The 21,182-nt window shown below is 41.2% G+C and overlaps 1 protein-coding gene across 2 annotated transcripts in view; it reads left to right on the top strand.

The window, feature by feature from the left end:
- The window catches only part of LOC135516020 (synapsin-3-like), a 114,111-nt gene extending 95,267 nt beyond the window's left edge, over window positions 1-18,844 (top strand). For both annotated transcript variants that reach the window (XM_064939981.1, XM_064939982.1), the window contains exons 11-14: window positions 16,405-16,536; window positions 16,724-16,754; window positions 16,909-17,071; window positions 18,270-18,844. In XM_064939981.1, coding sequence (XP_064796053.1) covers window positions 16,405-16,536; window positions 16,724-16,754; window positions 16,909-17,071; window positions 18,270-18,393 — 450 coding nt within the window. In that variant the 3' untranslated portion in view covers window positions 18,394-18,844. The remainder of the gene's footprint in view (window positions 1-16,404; window positions 16,537-16,723; window positions 16,755-16,908; window positions 17,072-18,269) is intronic.
- The last annotated feature ends 2,338 nt before the right edge of the window (window positions 18,845-21,182 follow it).

Here is a 21,182-nt window from a genome sequence, read left to right as displayed (position 1 = left end):
ATAAGAGGAATATGTCTTCTGAAATAGGATACTTGTTATTTGGCCATTGGCTAGTTTTATTGCAAGGAATTCTAATTGGTCAACCACAGGCTAGGGCTGGGTAATAAAACTACATGCTGTTCCTTTGTTCTGGGGAGAGAGAACCACTGGAGAGAACATCACCGAGGACAGGGGAGAATGACGATCTACCTCCCTGTATGATTTGTCCTTTGCAAGTAAAGCTATTTTCCTCCCCCTGATTTGCTTTGGGGTTTGTGTTATTGTAACATAAATTGCTAACACATACATATGCATATTTTTAAATATTTTTCCAATATTTTTACTCAGTATTTTTATTCTTTCACTGTCATTTAGGTCATTGTTGTGGAGTCATTACAATGTTGTTCATCCATCCTCAGTCAATGGCCTCTTGGTGACATCCCTAAGCAGTTTCCTTCCTGCAGCTCATTTCAGAAGGATGACTGCATCTTTGATGTCTGTATGCTTAAAGATATATTCCATGTCTGATTTGTTATTGTTACCTATCTACCAATCACTGCTCTTCTTTATGAGGCTTTCTAAAAGCTCCCTGGTATTTGTAGAGCTTGAAATGCAATACTGACTGAGGGAATTTACAGATATTGTATGTACTGTATGGAGGACAGGGGTAGTCATGAAAAAAAATATTTCACACAGTGAGTCCATATAACTATGTGATTTGTTAAGCCAAATGCAACATCTACACTAAAATTTATTATTTCCTAAACAAAGGGGTGAATACTTATGCAACAACCATTTTAGTTACTGAATTTTTATTAATTTGTAAAAATGTGTAGAATTTTCTTTTCACTTTGACATTACAACATTTACAGTTAAATCTATTTCAATTCCACTTTGTAACGCAACAATGTGAAACATTTCAAAGGCTTGTGGACTTTCAACAGGCACTGTATTTAAATGTGCCCGACCGGCCTGATTTGGTTTTATGTAGTGAAATTATGAAATCATGTTATTTTTACATTGGATAAAAGTAGAGACTCAGAACTAGAAAATGGCCAATCATACACTACAGTTGAGGAACAATGGGGAAAGTAATTTTGCTTTGAAAGTTGATAAACTTGCAAACCCACTTTTTAGAAAATGGCCCTTGAATGTTTTGGTCCACCTACTGGGGAGCTCTTCTTTGTCTACACCCATTCAGCATCATTCACACCCTCTACAGCCTTAGCCCCACCCATCTCTTTAAGGACTCACATGTGAGGCCATGTGCTAAACAGAGGGAGTATGGTAGTGTACTAAACAACCAAAGATTTCAAGACTAAAGGCTGGTTTATACTACGTCGATCGACACGTCTGTAGACCGTTGTCACAGTGACATCATGAATATTCTATTGTCGTCCGACAACTTGTCCTTGTCGTTATGAAAAAGTATGAACACAAAAACGTCAGGCTGCATGACATCAGCAGCCTGGTGGTCCAAAATAGTATAACTGGGTGTATTTTAACACCAATAAACACATCCGTTTAAAAATGTATTTACTATATGTCAATCTAGCAAACCAGGCAACTAAAAGAAACTTTTTTTTTTTTTTTTACATTAAGTTAGCTAGCCAGTTCAAATGTCCATATCATATAGCTGACATCTTAACTTTAGCTAATTTGTATTCATTATTACAGGAAAATAAACACTCAAGATCATTATTTTTACAAGTTAATGGAGAGCTAATTACAGAAAATAGTGTGACCAAATAAAAGCAGGGCATTCTACCATATCATTTTTGAACTTGGACACTTTGTTGGCCTAACATAATATCCTAAATTGACTTTGGTGCAGGTCATGTTGATTTTCACATTAGTCTCTGGTAAACAAAGACTATATAAAATAAAATCCAAGTTTATTTGTCACATGCACAGGGTACAGAAGGTGTAAACGGTACAGTGAAATGGTTACTTGCAGAGTGGAGTCTTTTGTTAAGACATGTAGCTAGCTAGCTAAACAATGACCCATAATCCCAACTCATAACGTTAATACCGTGCATGAATCTAGTGAGCCAGTTAGCTAGCTAACAGTACGCTATAACTTGCAATGAAAACAACTTTCTGAAAATGTAGCTAGACAATCTTACCATGGATGAACGCTTCTCCCTCTCTGCCATGGTTGCCCATTGTTTGAAGATGTAATTTGTTTGCCCATTGTTTGAAGATGTTCTATACAACAGCCTTCTGCGTGTTCTCTTTGACTCCCTCTGCATATTTGCAATCAAAGGCCAGAATTTTCTCCATCTCCTTAGCTATCATACACTGTTTCCACCAGGCATTCCACTTATTTCAAAACTCTGTATTCCAGAAAGTGGAGGGCAACACTTTTGCAGTTCTTGGTGATATCTAGCTGCATTAGAAAGGATTACCTACACATACAGTATTAAGCAGCTCATGTTCTAGACAGACGCATGCTACATGGTAGACTCATCTCGGCAAGTCCAGCCCATCAATTATCTCAGCCAATCATGGATAGCGGGATGGTTCTGGTCTTTTTTCCATGGCTAAACCTACTAGGCTCATAATTTTAACAATTGTATTCATATTTACAGATGGCATACACATTTGTTATTAAGGCACATGAAAGTTCACTTTCCTGGAGGCATTTCTAAATTTTTACATAAATGCTTCTCCTTTGAAATAGTGACATGCAATATATGCCTAGTTTGCTGAAAAGAGTCACAAATTATCATCACAGTCTTTGTTTTCTAGTTAAGTAATTTGGAGAAAAGGAACGCTAGGTTGATTTAATGTCTTAATAGATCATATTAAAATTCAACCCTTTTGAGGCATTTGTGTTTTGGAGCGAGTAGAACTGTTGTACTTTAAACTTTTTACACTTGATTGTCAAGGGTTAAAGCACCTGCAATTCGATCACTACCAAGCCACTGACTTGGGAGAACCACCCAGTGAGAGTGGTCCAGTAAGTGCCTCTGTTCAACAGACATTATCACAGCCTATCACCCCATAACAACCTCTGTCTGGGTTTATTTTGGGCTGCTGGGCAGCACGGCATGGTGAGCACTTGTTGCTGTAGAACACATCTGTTTAAAAGGAGCAGATGCACCGTTACACCGACCAGGCACTTCCTGTTGTTCCACTTAGCTCACATTGACTCCAGACCAGGCCTATAGCTACACACATGCACAATACACATGCCACACACACCGAGATAACTGCTTTGTCCTAACCTGACGTTATTGGACAAGCAAAGAAACGCAGGCACACATACACACAAGATAAAAAGAAGCTTCGGCAGACCGAGATACATGCACGGTCGTGACCTGACGTACTGTATTGGGACTGGTAAAAACATGACGTAGTGCAACCGTCTCAGTGCTTAGGTAGCCCCATCTCGCACAACCAACCCAGCCTATCGTTTCCTCCAGACAAGTCTGGTTTATCTCCTCTCACAGGGCAGCTTATGGACGACCGGTGGGAAGGGATGGGAGGAAGAGGAAAGAGCTGGTTGTGTGAGTGTGTCCATATGGCATGTGTTTATGTATGTCAGTGCTGTGGATTGGACAACAGAGACAATTCAGAGGGGTGTGTGTGATCGCACATGTGTCTGTGTGCATATATGTATGTGTGCTCGCTCGCACCTGTGTGTGTGTGTGTGTGTGTGGTGCACAGTTGATTTACAGTGCAACTGGCAGCTGTTGTGAGTAACTGTCCCTGGTGCAGCAGGCCAAGCTGAACCCATTTGTAAGCCACTGTTTTTGATGAATAGTTATTTTCCCAGTGTTAATTTATTTCATATCAGGCATTACCTATACTTTTGATCTTATGGAAAATACAACGCCAATTTAACCTATTTTTCTTGGTTGCATTCCATAAATAATTAGACTTTTCCAGTTGCAGAGGGTGATTAGACAATTTCAGTGCTAGCCTGTTTGTGATATGGCGAAATATAGGTTGTTCTGTTTATGTATCTACCACAGTATATCTTTGTCCAAAACACATTTTCTGGCATTCAACGGTCCATATTAAATATGTCATTAAACTCACTGTACCACTGAAAGGAGGAAATTAAGGACACGCATACAATGGACTCCTCTGTGCTTTTCCTCTAAACACATTACCATGTACTAATGCAGCAATGGAAGTTAGGAACACTCATGAATGTTAGCTAAAATGAGAAGCACAGGAATGTTTTCATACCGAAACCAGTTTTGCTTTCAATGACCTTTTAACCTTGAGATTACCGATGTTTTAGCTTTTACTCATGCACATACCCTTCTCAACCATTTTGAAAATTATCTCCGATCTGCATGCTCATCACAGATCCCACACAGCACTCTCCAATGTGATGTGTTTATGTGCAATACCCATGTGGGAAGTTTGATTTAAATTTCCTCTCATCCCATTGTCTTTGATCCATACTGACGCATACGGCCCAGTGCTCTGAGATGTCCATATTTAGCCTGCTCTCTAACATGCGTCAACATTCTCTCTTAACCTGATGTTTCTAGGGTGGAGGCCAGCCTCCCACCTACCCATCTGTCATCCTCTTTCTCTCTTCCCATTGTAGGAAGGGCTTATAACCAGTGTGGCTATTGCAAGAAATCTCCACAGGCTCTCCTGAGACTGTGTGTGTGTGACACTGCATTCTTATTTGAACGGCCCACAAGGTCTGAGACAAACAGGGACCGCAGCAGTCACATAACGATGTTGACAAGGAGAGTTCTACACACACTGGTGGCAGGTAACCTGGCGGTTAGAGCGTTTTGCCAGTAACTGAAAGGTAGCTAGTTTGAATCCCAGAGGCAAAAAAAGTGAAAAATCTGTGCCCTTGAGCAAGGCACTTAACCACCAATCACCGTTGATAATGGCAGACCTTGCCACATGTTTTATAAGCAGCCACCAAATTACACACACCCCTCCAGTTGGTGGAATTTCATTAGTGTGAATGGGAACATAGTAATATTGCATGTCCCTGGCAGTGGAAACTTGTTCGTGTTCCAGACAGACATTACACATGGTGACACCTCCCATTAATGAAAAGTAATGGCTGCTTACATTCGCTTCATATAGAATCCACTGGTATTGATCTCAACATGTCATTTCACTAATTCGGTGCCTTTTGAGCTGTGTAACTTCATAAAACATGTTTTTAACATTTTGTCTCAGATCAAGAACAATTTCATAAAGACATGCATTCAGATTGAGGTTAAATACAGTAATTACTATAGGAAGTGCCTATTAAGTACCAAATAAAGTCACAGGGTTGACAATTTAATCTTAAATCAGCCAAAAATCCCCTTGTGACGGGAATGGAAGCTTGTTGTGTGCAAGAGGGAATGGCAGGGAATAGCAAAAAAAATATTTATAGTCTGCATCTATGGTTATTCCAGGAAGCCTGGGGAGGTTCCATGGCAGAAACCTGCTAAAGAGAGGTCAGAACCCATTGTAAATCAGTGATGCCTCGTAACACATCAAACCAAAAGCCTTGCTTGGGCGGAGCTCAGTGTGTGAGGACAAAAACAAATTCAAACAACCACTGGTGACAAAACATTTTAGAAAGTTTGTGGCACACTGGTTTTCACAGTATTTCTCTTATTTTGAGATGAGCTAAAGCTGCAGCAAGATGGGAGAAATGGCCTACAATGCTGACCATATCTGAAAGATTAGTGGAATCTGTGTGGGTAGCTGGACAGGTAGGATGACTGACAGTGAAGGTGAACAGGTGGTCAGGTGACAGGAATGGATGAGACTGAGGCAGGAATTCCTTTAAACATAAAGTGGTATATTTACTGAGTAGTCTGTGCTGCATCAAAGGAAACAAATAACATGTATCCAATCAAATTCATAATCAAAGATCAAATCATATATCATTCATTATTAACATAATTTAGGGAATTCAACAGTCCAGTTCATTAAGTCAATAGTAATCATCCGCGAATCATTTAGGCTCGTAACTATTTATCATAAATCATGAAAGAATACAAACAGTGAATACAATACAATCTATAATCCCCATTATCAAAGTCAGTTAGCAAACAATGACGTTTCTCATTTCACTCTTTCAATTCTTCGTGTCCATATAATTAATTTCAATAAACATGAACCATATCGATTGCATAATTGGCCTATGAGGATCCGTAGGGACGTAATCATTGACAATTCACATTACACAATATGTTTGAAGCGTGCGCTCCAAGCCGCGCTCCGCGGTGATAACTGTAAACAATAACTGAATGGCCCACTCTCCTGATCGCCACAGATAATTCAGATGAAAAGGTAAGAGTCGGTGGACTTACGTGGATTCATGGACGCACAGAACTTCTGGATCAGATGGTGTTAAGGAAGAGAAAGCAGCGAGATCAGGCGATGGCAATTTCCTCTAATGGAGTTGAGATCTGTCGGACAGTTCCACCTGACCTAATTAAAGCGCCCCTGGCCCAGCTGAGTAAATGGCAATGAATTAAAGGATTATTCCACCAACTCCGTGGGCCTTTTCTACAATATCAATATTTTTAATATTTGGCCTTGAAGGCTAGCGTGAGGGACACGAAGTAGCTTGCCACAATGAGGTTTGTTTTGAGAAAAGTCAACGAACATTGAAAGCTACGTAGGTATAACTAACTAGCTAGCTACTAGCTAATTCACTTTCTCAATTATAAAGCCAACAAAATGTTACTAAAAACAGCATATTATTGACCTGAAAGGTTAGCTGTGTTGGCCCAGTCCCTACTGTAGCTTATCCAGGGTCAACGATACTGTACATAAAGCTATGGGAACAATTGCAATAATTTTGCAAGCAACATTGCTAAAATTAATATAAAATGTTACCTGTAATGCTCATCTCCTGGAACCTACTTGTTATATCCTTAAGCCAGTAATGCTATCATACTGTAGGCCTATGGCTGCATTGGCGATGCATGACGAGCTGCAAAATGGATTCATATGGCTGATATACTGAGAGTGACAATCAAATAAAACAGATTGGAGATCTAACCACTAGACAAAAGGGAAATGTTAATTTGAGAATACAACAGACACAGAGACAGAACCACTTCCCCTCTTTATTCCTGGCGTGTAATATGTGATTAATCAGCAGAGACACTAATTCATTTTGAATGATTAAAACAAGTTTAAACACTACACCGTGGCAGGTAGGCTAACGGTCAAGAGCGATGTGCCAGTAACCCAAAGGTCACTTGTTTGAATCCCTGAGCCTCCGAGGTGAAAAATCTGTTTATGCCCTTGAGCAAGGCAATTAACCCCCTCTTGTTAGTCGCTCAGAAAAAAAACAGAGCCATGATGTTGAAGGAATTGTCCGTAGAGCACTGAGACAGGATTGTGTCAAGGCACAGATATGGGGAAGGGTACTAACAAGAATCAACACTTCAAAATGTACAAATAAGCTAACTCATATGTTTAATTGAGTAGTAACAAGTAGGCTATTATTACTAAAGCACCAAATCAGGTAAACACAAACTCCATACCAGCGGTGGCCAATCTTGCACCACTGGTCTCTGATCGACTGGGTGAGCAGACGTCTATTCCAGCCCAGCAATAGCACACTTGATTATCAACTCATTAGATTTGATAAGTTGAATCGGGTGTGTTATTGATGGACTAAAACGGAACCCTGGACACCCAGCAGACCTCCAGCAGGGTTGGCCTGATCCAATTGTAATAGGTTTATACACCGTGATGTTTAACTGTATATTTTTGTATACAACATTTGCTAACATACAGTGCATTCGGAAAGTATTCAGACCCTTGACTTTTTCCAAATTTTGTATTAAACAGTTTTTTCCCCCTCAGTCTACACACAATGCCCCATAATAACAAAGCAATAACAGAATATTAGACATTTTAGTAAATGTATAAAAACACATATAGTTGATGTCAGAAGTTTACACTTATGTTGGAGTCATTAAAACTTGTTTTTCAACCACTCCACACATGTCTTGTTAACAAACTATAGTTTTGGCAAGTTGGTTAGGACATCTACTTTGTGCATGACACAAGTAATTTTTCCAACAATTGTTTACAGGCAGATTATTTCACTTATAATTCACTGTATCACAATTCCAGTGGGTCAGAAGTTTACATACAGTAAGTTGACTGTGCCTTTTAAACATCTTGGAAAATTTGAGAAAATTGTCATGGCTTTAGAAGCTTCTGATAGGCTAATTGACATCATTTGAGTCACTTGGATGTGTACCTGTGGATGTATTTCAAGGCCTACCTTCAAACTCTTTGCTTGACATTTATGGGACAATCAAAAGAAATCAGCCAAGACCTCAGAAAATAAATTGTCGACCTCCACAAGTCTGGTTCATCATTGGGAGAAATTTCCAAACGCCTGAAGGTACCACATTCATCTGTACAAACAATAGTACGCAAGTATAAACACCATGGGACCACACAGCCTGTCTCCTAGCGATGAACGTACTTTGGTGCGAAAAGTGCAAATCAATCCCAGAACAACAGCAAAGGACCTTGTGAAGATGCTGGAGGGAACGGGTACAAAAGTATCTATATCGACAGTAAAACGAGTCCTATATGGACATAACCTTAAAGGCCGCTCAGCAAGGAAGAAGCCACTGCTCCAAAACCACCATAAAAAAGCCAGACAGCGGTTTGCATCTTCACATGGGGACAAAGATGGTACTTTTTGGAGAAATGTCCTCTGGTCTTATGAAACAAAAATAGAACTGTTTGGCCATAATGACCATTGTTATGTTTGGGGGGGAAAGGGGAAGGCTTGCAAGCCAAAGAACACAGTCCCAATCATAAAGCACGGGGGTGGCAGCATCATGTTGTGGGGATGCTTTGCTGCAGGAGGGACTGGTGCACTTCACAAAATAGATGGCACCATGAGGAAGGAAAGTTATGTGGATACATTTTAAGCAACATCTCATGACATCAGTCAGGAAGTTAAAGCTTGGTCGCAAATGGGTCTTCCAAATGGACCATGACCCAAAGCATACTTCCAAAGTTGTGGCAAAATGGCTTAAGGGCAACAAAGTCAAGGTATTGGAGTGGCCATCACAAAGCCCTGACCTCAATCCTATAGAAAATGTGTGGGCAGAACTGAAAAAGCGTGTGCGAGCAAGGACGCCTACAAACCTGACTCAGTTCCACCAGCTTTGTCAGGAGGAATGGGCCAAAATTCACCCAATTCATTGTGGAAGGCTACCCAAAACGTTTAACCCAAGTTAAAAAATGGCAATGCTACCAAAATACTAATTGAGTGTATGTTAACTTCTGACCCACTGGGAATGTGATGAAAGAAATAAAAGCTGAAGTAAATCATTCTCTACTATTATCCTGACATTTCACATTCTTAAAATAAAGTGGTGATCATAACTGACCTAAGACAAGGAATTTTTACTAGGATTAAATGTCAGGAATTGTGAAAAACTGAGTTTAAAGGGATTTGTCTAAGGTGTATGTAAACTTCCGACTTCAACTGTATATCACATTTACATCTGTATTCAGACCCTTTACTCAGTACTGTTTTGAAGCACCTTTGGCATCGATTACAGCGTATTCTTGTGTATGACGCTACAAGCTTGGCACACCTGTATTTGGGGAGTTTTTCCCAATTCTTCTCTGCAGATCCTCTCAAGCTCTTTCAGGTTGGATGGGGAGCATCGCTGCACAGCTATTTTCAGGTCTCCAGAGATGTTCGATCGAGTTCTGGCTGGGCCGCGCAAGGACATTCAGAGACTTGTCCCAAGGCCACTCCTGTGTTGTCTTGGCTGTGTGCTTAGGCTCGTTGTCCTGTTGGAAGGTGAACCTTCGGCCCAGTCTGAGGTCCAGGAGAAGGTTTTTATCAAGGATCTCTCTCTACTTTGCTCCGTTCATCTTTCCCTCCAGCCTGACTAGTCTCCCAGTTCCTGCTGCTGAAAAACATCCCTGCGGCATGATGCTGCCACCACCATGCTTCACCATAGGAATGGTGCCAGGTTTCCTCCAAATGTGACTCTTGGCATTCAGGCCAAAAAGTTCAATCTTAGTTTCATCGGACTAGAGAATATTGTTTCTCATGGTCAGAGTCCTTTAGGTGCCTTTTGGCAAACTCCAAGTGGGCTGTCGTGTTCCTTTTATTGAGTGTCTTCCCTCTGGCCACTACCATAAAGTCCTGATTGGTGTAGTACTGCAGAGATGGTTGTCCTTCTGGAAGGTTCTCCTATTTCCACAGAGGAACTCTGGAGCTTTGTCAGAGTGATCATTGGGTTCTTGGTCGCCTCCCTGACCAAGGCCCTTCTCCCCCGATTGCTCAGTTTGGCCTGGCGGCCAGCTATCTAGGAGTAGTCTTGGTGGTTCCAAACTTCTTCCATTTAAGAATGATGGAGGTCTTGGGGGCCTTCAATGTTGCAGAAATGTTTTGGTACCCTTCCCCATATCTGTGCCTTGACACAATCCTGTCTCGGTGCTCTACGGACAATTCCTTCAACATCATGGCTCTGTTTTTGCTCTGACATGTACTGTCAACTGTGGGACCTTATATAGACAGCTGTGTACCTTTACAAATCATGTCCAATCAATTGAATTTACCACTGGTGGACTCCAAGTTGTAGAATCATCTCAAGGATGATCAACGAAAACAGGATGCACCTAAGCTGAATTTTGAGTCTCATAGCAAAGGGTCTTATTTTTAATACATCCCCCCCCCAAAAAAAAAATTAAATGCTTTAAACTGTCCTCCCACAAAATGACCTGCCCTATCCAGCAGCTTACACTGACTCTCCTTTTACTGACAGGTGGAGCAGCAACTTCATGCTCTTCCATAGGTGTTATCTCCTAATGCATTTGGAGACTGTTTTTAATTTACAATGATTACATCAAGATAGCTAGCAATTAGAAAGTTAATTAAATGTCATCAGCTAGCTGACTTAGCTAAACAGTGTATAAAGTTAGCTAGCACCTCTATTTAGTTTTTTAGTAATCTTACAAAAGCTAGCTAATAATACAGTTCACACTGCCTCTGTTTTTTGGGTCCTTACAAAAACAAAATAATAGGCGGCCTTCACGATATTGTCGGTGGTAGCAAAGCGCAACCATGTGGACGAGAATAAACGTGTCTTTGTCACCAGAGTGGTTTTGAACGTGTTGTGACGTTTGACTTTACCAGCATAATCCACACTTGTTAACTTCAAAACGAGCATTTAAAACTAGCATAGGCAACAACTACCCAGATGGAAAACAGTGATGCACATAACGCACAGCACCCCTTCTACGCACGCGTGGGGGAGTTTTTGCAATAGAAAATTCTCCAGACCTCCTAAGGGAGGGGTGACAACGACATGATTTTGGAGGTATGACAACATGAGACTAATCTATGGGTAATAATAGAGTTAACGGGTTATACTTGACACAATCAGGTTTTCCACCAGAAATGGCCAAAAAGAGTAGAACCAGCTCACTTTCTTTTACAGTATGATTTGACTATTAAATGTTTCTTTTGAAAAATATTTAAATAGGAATAGTTTCACCAGACTAAAGCGAGAGTTTAGTTCACGTAACAGGGTTGACCTCAAAATAAGGGATGGTCGTAAAATGAATCAGTAATCACAGTAAATGAATCATCAGAAATGACGTTGTCAAAGCTACAAAATAATGAGGGCTTTACAATAATGGTAAATACTTTGGGATAAAATATTCCTAGAATCACAGGATGCACGAAGGGACAAGACAAAATGCAAAATTTTGGCACTTTAGCTAGTTTTTATACAAATATTGGATTTATTGAGTTCTCCATGTGGTTTATATTAAAAGGCACTTAATTTAATATAACAGACTTATTGGTACACAATTTCTACTGAAAATATCAAAGGGACGCAAACGGCACTCTTTTGTTTGTTTATGGAATGACCCATATAGCATATCTTTATGTTGGCCTGTGTTGTGATATTACAGACATCAGATAGCAGATATGTTTTGTATCAGATTAGATTGTGATGTCTTTGGGAAGACCGGTTGACTGTAATGTATAGGAGTCATATGGAACCATGGGTTATTATGCTTTTCATGCAAAAAGAAAAGAAGATTGAGGGAGCATTTGCATTTCAATCCATCATCTGCCACTGTAAACCATGGCTGCCTACCCCCCGTCAGCCTACCACTATCCAGAAACTCACCTAACAATACTAACTTTGCTCTCCTCAACACTTGATCAATGAACAATAAAAATCCCCTTGCTCTGTGAACTTATATCTGGCAACACACTGGTGATTTATTTTCTCTTAACCAAGCTACTCCCGCTGGTTATGGCTACCTGTGTCACCTCCGCTCCACCAGCCATGGTGGTGGCCTCGCTGTACTGTACAACTCTAAAATCAAAATAACCTACTGTCTGTGAAGGACTGAACTGTCTCGCCCTACTGTCTGTGAAGGACTGAACTGTCTCGCCCTACTGTCTCTCATTTGAATACATTGCTTACAAACCCCCCCACTAAATGTTGCTTAGTGATATGAATATTCATGTGGACTCAGGAAACTAAAAACTTGCCTGTTTTTATTGCTGTTCTAGACCGTTTCAATATTATCCAAAATGTAAATTTTCCAACTCACATGAATGGACACATACTTGACCTCGTCTGCTCTGTTGGCCTCAACCTAACTCATATTTCGCCCTCCCTGTTCCCACTGTCTGAACACATGATCCTTCATTTCTCACTTACCTCATACTCACAACACTGAGAAACGCCTAACCTCTTTCCGTAACATCAAAGTTGTTGACCCCCTCCAACTCTGATGCCATCTGCCCTGCCCCGCCCCTTGACCACGCCCCCAACTCACCTAATGAACTAGCTGTCCAATTCAATACTGCTCTATCTGACTCCCTCAGCTCTCTGGCCCCCCTCCAAACTAAACCGGTCTCCTCTTCCCCTTGGTTTACCCCTGAGGTTCATGCCCTGTCAAGCAAGCTGGCCGCTGTCTGGAGTGCCTGAGCAGGAAGTCTGGCCTCACTGTCCACGCTGAAGCATACAAACTACACCTCTCTACCTACAGGGATGCCCTCTGTGATGCCAGGACCACCTACATCTCAAACTACTTCAGCCCTGTGATGACACCTTCTCTACTCCCTCCACTGAACTCTGCAACTCCTTCTTTCAGGTTTTCAAGGACAAGATCACCAAAATCAACTCATTACTGACTGATCAATCTCCCTCAGCCACCCCTCTCCCTGTCAACCTCCCAACAGTCACACCTGAAACCTGGCTCTCCAAATTGGCCCTATTTGACTCCTTATATCTAAAAACTTGTCAAAACTCATGTATTCCAAGTGTACAACTTGCTCCATGGATCATCTCCCCATTGTTCTCATCAAATCCTGCCTTCCTGTTCTCTGTCCATATATCACACACATCGTCAACCTCTCCCTCGCTAACGGAACTGTCCCCTACAACTACAAAACATCTGCAGTCACCCCAATCTTAAAAAAGCCAGGACTGGACAATACCCTCCTCAAATGCGTCCACCCCATTTCCAACCTCCCGTTTCTTGCCAAGACTCCAGAACCTACAGTTGCCTCCCAATTACAAATCCACCTTCTCATCAACAACCTGTTTGAGTCTCTCTAGTCTGGTTTCAGCTCCTCTACAGTATTGAAACTGCACTCCTCAAAGTTATCAATGACCTCATCTCTGCTGATGCTGGTGCCCTCAACATCCTGATTCTCCTTGACTGGAGTGCCGCTTTTGACACAGTGAGCCATCAGATCCTCCTCACCAGGCTGGAGGGCCTGGCTACAATCATGCCTCACAAACCGGACCCACAACATCTCCCTCAATGGCCACACCTCAGACTCAGCTGCAGTTATACAGGGTGTTCCCAAGGGCTCTGTGCTGGGTTCCTTACTCATCTACATCCTCCCTCTTGGTCAGATCCACCGTCACATCAACCTTGACTTCCACTTCTATGCCGATGACACCCAGATCTACCTCGGCACCAAATCCCTCCTCAACCCACCTCTGACGAACATTGAATCCTGCCTCTCTACAATAAAAACAAAACTTCCTTAGGCTCACCCTGGCAACCTCACCCTCACCATTGACAACACCACTGTCTCTCTCTCCATCCATGCACAAAACCTTGGCGTCATCCTGGACTCCACCCTTTCATTTGACTACCACATAAGACAGACTGTTTAAACCTCATTCTTCCACCTCTGAAACATTGCCAAGGTCAGGTCGTTCTTCTCCCGTCCTGCCACCGAAACCCTCATACATGCATTCATCTCCTCCCGTCTTAACTACTGCATCTCACTACCATCTGGCATCAAATCAAGCTCCCTCCATAAGCTCCAAATGGTTCAAAAACTCTGCAGCCCATCTCCTCGCCAACACTAAGCCCCCCCCCCCCAGCACACACATATATACAAGCAAAGAAATACACTACTAAGACACTCCTCTCTTCACCATTCTGAGCAGTATCTAAGCCTTACCCTACCACTTACCCAAACCTGGTTCATATCCAAATCCCAACCCTCCTCATACACTGATCCATTTATTAATGTTTAGTCTGATGTTTTGATTTGACTCCTGTTTTGTTGTTGTTTTTCGTTTCTATAATTGTAAAGCGACTTTGGGTCCTTAAAGTGCTATATAAGTTCCATGTATTACTAGCAGTATTCAACGGAAAATCGTTTGCATGGATAGTTCAACAACATCTGAGAATTTTGGCACACATATTTAGGCGTACATCTGGCACTTGCCATTTCACATAAAAAATGTTGCACACTATCATAGAAATCTCTTAGCTAACGTAAACAAACAACAATAGCCTCTTTGGAGTTTCTGTATTGTCCGGCCGAGTACAGAGTTCACCATTTCCAACCCTTAATCTTTCCATTCCAGAACACAGTGTCCAGACCAGCAGCAGGAAAGAACATTGTGCAGCCCAATAAAAGAGGAGAAAAACAACACCTCTCCATGTTCTAATACTAAAGGGCAACTAACTGCAGCCTTGTCATCTGCTAGATGAGTCTATATCCCAATAAATCACCAGGGTGTAACCGGTACTCCGGCTGCCACTGCACCATGTTTGAAGTGGCTCCTGGCTTGCAGTGGGTCCCGGCTGCAGCTGCCAGTCCTCCAGGGCTCAATCAGTCCCAGTCCCAGTCCCTTATGGTTATGTCCAGAGGTGGAAAAAGTACCCAATTGTCATACTTGAGTAAAAGTCTAAAAGTATTTGGTTTTAAATATACTTAAGTATCAAAAGTAAACCAGACCTCGTAATTGTCTTGTTTTTGTTTTGTTTACAGATAGCCAGGGGCACGCTCCAACACTTAGACATAATTTACAAACAAAGCATGTGTTTAATCTGTCAGATCAGAGGCAGTGGGGATGACCAGGGATGTTCTCTAATTGATAAATTAGACCATTTTCCTATTCTGCTAAGCATCCAAAATGTAACATACTTTTGGGTGACAGGGAAAATGTATGGAGTAAAAAAGTACATAATTTTCTTTAGGAATGTGGTGAAGTAAAAGTTGTAAAAAATATAAATAGTAAAGTAAATTACAGATACCCAAAAAAACTACTTAAGTAGTACTTTCAAATATTTTTACTTAAGTACTTTACACCACTGGTTATGAAAAAGGGGCAACACCAACAGGCACATCACCTGCCGAGTTCTCTTCCTTCTACCCATCTCTCAGCTGCACACACACACACAGACACAGACACTTGCCTGTGTACAAGGGGCACATGGATGAAAGGACTTCTGTCTGTTTACAGTGTGCTCTGGCAACAATGCGTGCAGCGGCCTGATACCGCTCTGGGGACACAACACATGCATTCTGCTGGCAAAGTGTTCCCTCCGTTCTCTCCCTCAGCCTGTGAGACACACTTTCCTCTGTTTGTTTTGGTTCTCATTTGGTGCGGCATTGGCACAACCCTCTCATGCGGAGGAAAGCATGGCTGTTGGGATCGATGCAGAGCCACCTGCTTTGCGGAGATGGGTTTCAAACAAAGCACGTGTTGTGAGATGAAATGCTACGGTGTTGAGTCAATTATCTATGTGGCCGTGCCATGTCCTGATATCCAGTGTCCACCCATAAGTTATGAAATAAGTACTAAATGTACTAATATAATGACCGGAATAATATGGGGGAAGTCACAACTCTCATGTTTATGCCTATAGTACTGTATACACATTTCAGCGGTCAATAGACTCCTTTAATCATTGTGCTCCAACATCAAAACTGTAATGGTTCCACCCCCTCACCATCATCTTCATTAGGCCTAGCTACTCAAATAGGATGTACAATACCGCTCTCTAGTGGCAATGAAGTCAATCATGTTAAATGGATTTACAGTGAATTTCCCATTTACTTGCATTGACTCAGTCCCGAATCCCTGCTTATACTGTCCGTGTTGATCTTCACTCTGATTGGTGTACCTCTCCTGTGTCATCTAGGTGATGGACAGTTCCATGCCTCTGATTGGTGAGCACGTGGAGGAGGACAGGCAGCTGATCACTGATCTAGTGATCAATAAGATGTGTAGCGTGCTGCTCGGTATCAACACACCACAGCCCAGTGCTGTGAAGGTAAATCTCTTTCACCTCTTCTCCAGAGTGTAACACTATTATGGATTTGTATTTCAATTGATTATGTAGATTCGATCTCAGAAGTAATGAACAATTGCTTCAAGTAAGCCCTTGTGTAGGGAGTATATCAAACCAACCATGCATCATGCACTATTACTGTCCATTTTCAATGCTTTTCATTTCACAGCCACAGACGACCCAGCCAAGAAGGGCCCAAGGTAAAGAGACCTCCATCGACATCTTATCACCAGTTTGATTGCTACAACAATTGATTGCTGTTGTGGTGAATATGAATAGTATGAGTGTTGAGAAATACACATAGTAGTGCCTTGAGTGTCTCAGATGAAACATGAGTGTGTGTTCGCACTGCAGGTGGGCATCGCTCTGGCTCTGGTTCTCCCTCCCAGTCAGCCCAGGGTTCTCCTCAGCGAGCTCGCTCAGCTAACACCTCTCCCAGCCAGGCCTTCCAGCCAGGACCCATCCCACCTCCCGCCGCCACCGGCCCTGGCTCCCAGAAACAACCTCCTCAACTGAAGTAAGTGATCAAATGCCTCAAATCTCATTTCCATGATCAAGGCTGATGTTTACATGGGTGTGTAATACTAAAACTAACTCAACAGAAGAATATAATTAAGGCATAAGGGGGTGTGTTATATGGCCAATATACCATGACTGAGGGCTGTTCTTAAGCACGACTCGACACGGAGTGCCTGGACACAGCCCTTAGCCGTGGTATGTTGGCCATATACCATCAACCCCCAAAGTGCCTTATTGCTATTATAAACTGGTTCAACATAATTACAACAGTAAAAATTCATATTTTGTCATACTCGTGGTATACAATGTGATGTACCACGTCTTTCAGCCAATCAGCATTCAGGGCTCGAACCACCCAGTTTATAATGTCTTATATTGGCCATATACCACACCTCCTCTGCCCTTATTGCTTAGGATCTCTAGTAAAAGTTCTGTGAAAACCTTAAACTGTCTGATCATTAAAACCATTAAAACCTTCTGGGTGAGTACTAGGAATATATCTAGGTACTTGGAGCAGAACTGTGCAGATGCCACAAACGGCTGCTAGATGGAGACATTGTATAAAGATTTTACCGTACATGCTCCTGTAGCTCGACTCTTCTTGTTTACTAAAATACTCTATTATAATCTCTGACATGCCAACTTTTTTTCCTGTTTAATGGCTGTTAATAATGGCCTGCATTTACAGGATGCTCAGCTCCAGACACCTCTTCAGAAAATAATACGTGATAAAAGTGAAACTACCTCTAGTTTTGATTCTCTCGGAACTCCTCCCTAGTTCAATGTGGATTGGCTGTACATGGCAAAGGGGTTGTCGGTTGGGCAATTTGCAACTAGATTTCTCCACAACCATTCCTCAGTTTGCCTCCTGGCTCGGATACACTTCTAAAGTTTGACTGTATTTCTGTCCATGTCGTTGGCTTTGCTATAATAAACATTAACCTGTCTTCTAAGATTAAGCTCCTTTGTAAAAATGTTGTTGGCCTTAGAGAGCAAAGTGCACTAGTTTATTCCCTATTGTTTGTGTCGTTGGCCAGCCTTTGTTGATCAAACTGTGCAGTGGCGAAGTTGGCAGAATACGATCCCCTCGACCCTCTTCACACATGTGCATGCATGAATGCACGCACATACATCCACCTTCTCCATGTTGCATGTCCCTCAGGCCTCAGCCTCACTCTCACTTTCGCCCCTTGCAGCAAATCCCAGTCGCTCACCAACACCTTCACTGAGACCCTGAAAGGGAACGCCACGGACGATGAGGCCAAGGCAGAGACCATCCGCAGCCTGCGCCAGTCCTTCGCCAGCCTCTTCTCCGACTAACTTCAACAGACTCCCCATATCCATCCGCCTACTGTCAGCCATTGGCCTCCAGAAGAGCTCCAAGATACCATTATTTTACAGGGCGCTCAGTCAACCCACAGAGCGGGATCTTCCTGTCCACCACTTCCTACCCATAAATGGCAGGTTGAGAGCGTCCACCTCTCAGAATCATCCGTCAATTTTTTTACATTTTAAATACTACATTAGGCTTTAGTTCATCTAGTACTGCTTGGTTGGTGTAGTTGAGATGTAGGTTTGCATTCAATTTGTTCATCTGATTCATTCTTTTGGTCATATTTGTGTTTTATCAACTTCAAGGATGTTGATATACTTTGGGAGATAAAGGCAATATTACAGTATTTATAAATGACCAATAATAGTGTATGAGCTAGGTTTACCAGCAATGCTTAGCATCTTGCCAGTCTCATTTCATAGAAATACGATTGCCATGTCTTGTTTGTAAGTCGCTCTGGATAAGAGCGTCTGCTAAATGACTTAAATGTAAATGTAAATGTTGTAGACCCATACATATTGATTGGCTGATATTACAATATAATGATTTGTGATTTTGCTTTGGCCTTTGAGTAACAAAGTATTTTTGATTTAAAAATCCTTGCATTAGGTCAAGATAGTTTAGGCTATATACTGTACCTGTCAATTTGCAATTATACGAGGCGGAAATATTATCTTAAGTCTTCCATCACAGACAATTCTTCCCTAAGTTCTAAGCATTTATGAACTATCCAGTGTAAATAGCGCTATGAACATTTTTTTTTTATTATTATTGGGCATTTGATTCACTACTATTCCCTTGCTGTGTATTGAAAGGTGGGAATTATGTACATAACACAGAAGAAGAGCTGACGTCTTTGCTTCAATGGTTATAAGATCAGTTACCTTTTAATTCCGTACATACCGTAAGGTTGCAAATACTCCTGGGAGAATTACATTTACTTCTGATCCTTGGGTTTTGAAGCGTTGTCGACCTAAGAATAGACATGATGTGTTGGTGTTTCTATAGCTTATATGCACTTCAGGAAATGACAGTCGTCTTGTAATACTCCGAATATGTGCATATGTGGTAGCTATCTACGCTAACGACACTATCTGATAGCTGAGTGTCCATATTATCTCATTAAAATAGAGAAGGACAGACCAATCACATGACTGGATTGTTTGTTCTTTTGACTTAAGTGCAAACATTTTTAAGTCTCTGCACCCAAATGGATTTTCTTTTTAGGGTAACATTTTTGACTGGTATGAAAAATGCCAATTCTATTTCATGGAATGAATATTATTGTCCCCATACTTTCTTTAGTAATTGCACTTCAAGTCGCACGATCAGCAATATGGGTGAAATGAAACTCTCTCCATCTTGATTTAAATGCATTTTTAAACAGTTAAGATTGTCTTTTCACTTTCAAACTATTTATTGTCCTAAACATATATGCCAATCATAGTAAGGTATTATTATCAAAATGGACCAAATGATATGTTTGTATTGTAAAACCTGTGTGTTTTATTTATTTTGTCTGTTGAATGTGAAATGCTTCTGCAATTCAAAGTACCGACTACTATGAAAAGCCATAACAAAACAATGATTTACTGAAAATCTGTTTTTTTGTTTACTCGTTATCACTGTGAGTGTTAGTTACGCTTCTAACGATTCAATAATTTTGCTTCTACGAGTGTTGATTTATCGTGTACATGGGTATAATGCTGTAAGCTTGTGAATGCCACACATCCATAGTGATTTATTTAGTAATTTGTTAATTGATCATTTCAGTAAGCAAATAATGTTAATTAGGCACTGAAGAAATTCAGAATTGAGTGGTGAGGTCATCTAGTAACTACCTCAATTCCAGCAAGCTGTGCTGCTAATAGTAGTTACCACTAATACTCTGAAGTGGGTGGAATTAATACAAAAAAACGAATGGCTTTCACTTGACCTAATCTGTATGTCTGCATGTAAATCCTACAATTTTAATCCTAATGTTCATACAGTAAATTTGATGTACTGTCACTCAAGTAGTTATTTCCTGTGAGTAAAAGGCAATAGACCCATAAATGAGTCTATCTACGGTCAATAACTAAATGAATATGACATGGTTTTCATATCATGATTTACATTTACATGTCATTGCAATGGAGAACTAATGGCAATAGCCCTTAAAAAAATGTATGCTTATTAAAGTGTGCCCTATGCCATTCAACAGATGCTCAGAAGTCATCTGCACCAGCGTTGAATAGCCGTCCTCATCTCTTATTTTCCGATCTAACAGAACCTACTGTCATATATCCTCTTATGATGAGCATCTGCTGGAAGGCATTGTGTGCCCCCCCTGTGTGTTACTGATATACGTGTGGCATGAAAACTGACCCCTGGTGTGCCTCTGGTGTAACAATATTGTCATGTAAATAGTTGCTGTTGTCTGGCTGCTTATACTGTATGAAGTATGTGATGCATAATGTGTGGTAGTGTTATAGATGCAAGTTAATTTAACATCGTTTTGTTATTTTGTTCAGTTTTTATTAAAAGTGACATATTTTATTACACTTAGTGGTAAGTCTTTTCATTTTTCGTATTGACAAAGCATTGTTATACAACCATGTAATATCCCATTCTCCATCTCAGGTACTGTAGAATGCATAGCATCATATCCCCATTGTCTTTGTCATAAGGAATACCCAGACATGGGATCTTTAGGGTGTGAAACTCATAGAACACCGAGGATTTACAAGGTGAGTACCCACAAATCAATTTACGGCAACATTGGAATTATCAGCAC

Source organism: Oncorhynchus masou, chromosome 27, assembly GCF_036934945.1.
Source record: "Oncorhynchus masou masou isolate Uvic2021 chromosome 27, UVic_Omas_1.1, whole genome shotgun sequence".
Taxonomy (NCBI): domain Eukaryota; kingdom Metazoa; phylum Chordata; class Actinopteri; order Salmoniformes; family Salmonidae; genus Oncorhynchus; species Oncorhynchus masou.
Note: the sequence above shows the minus strand (reverse complement) of the source record. Positions and strands in the feature narration are given on the sequence as shown.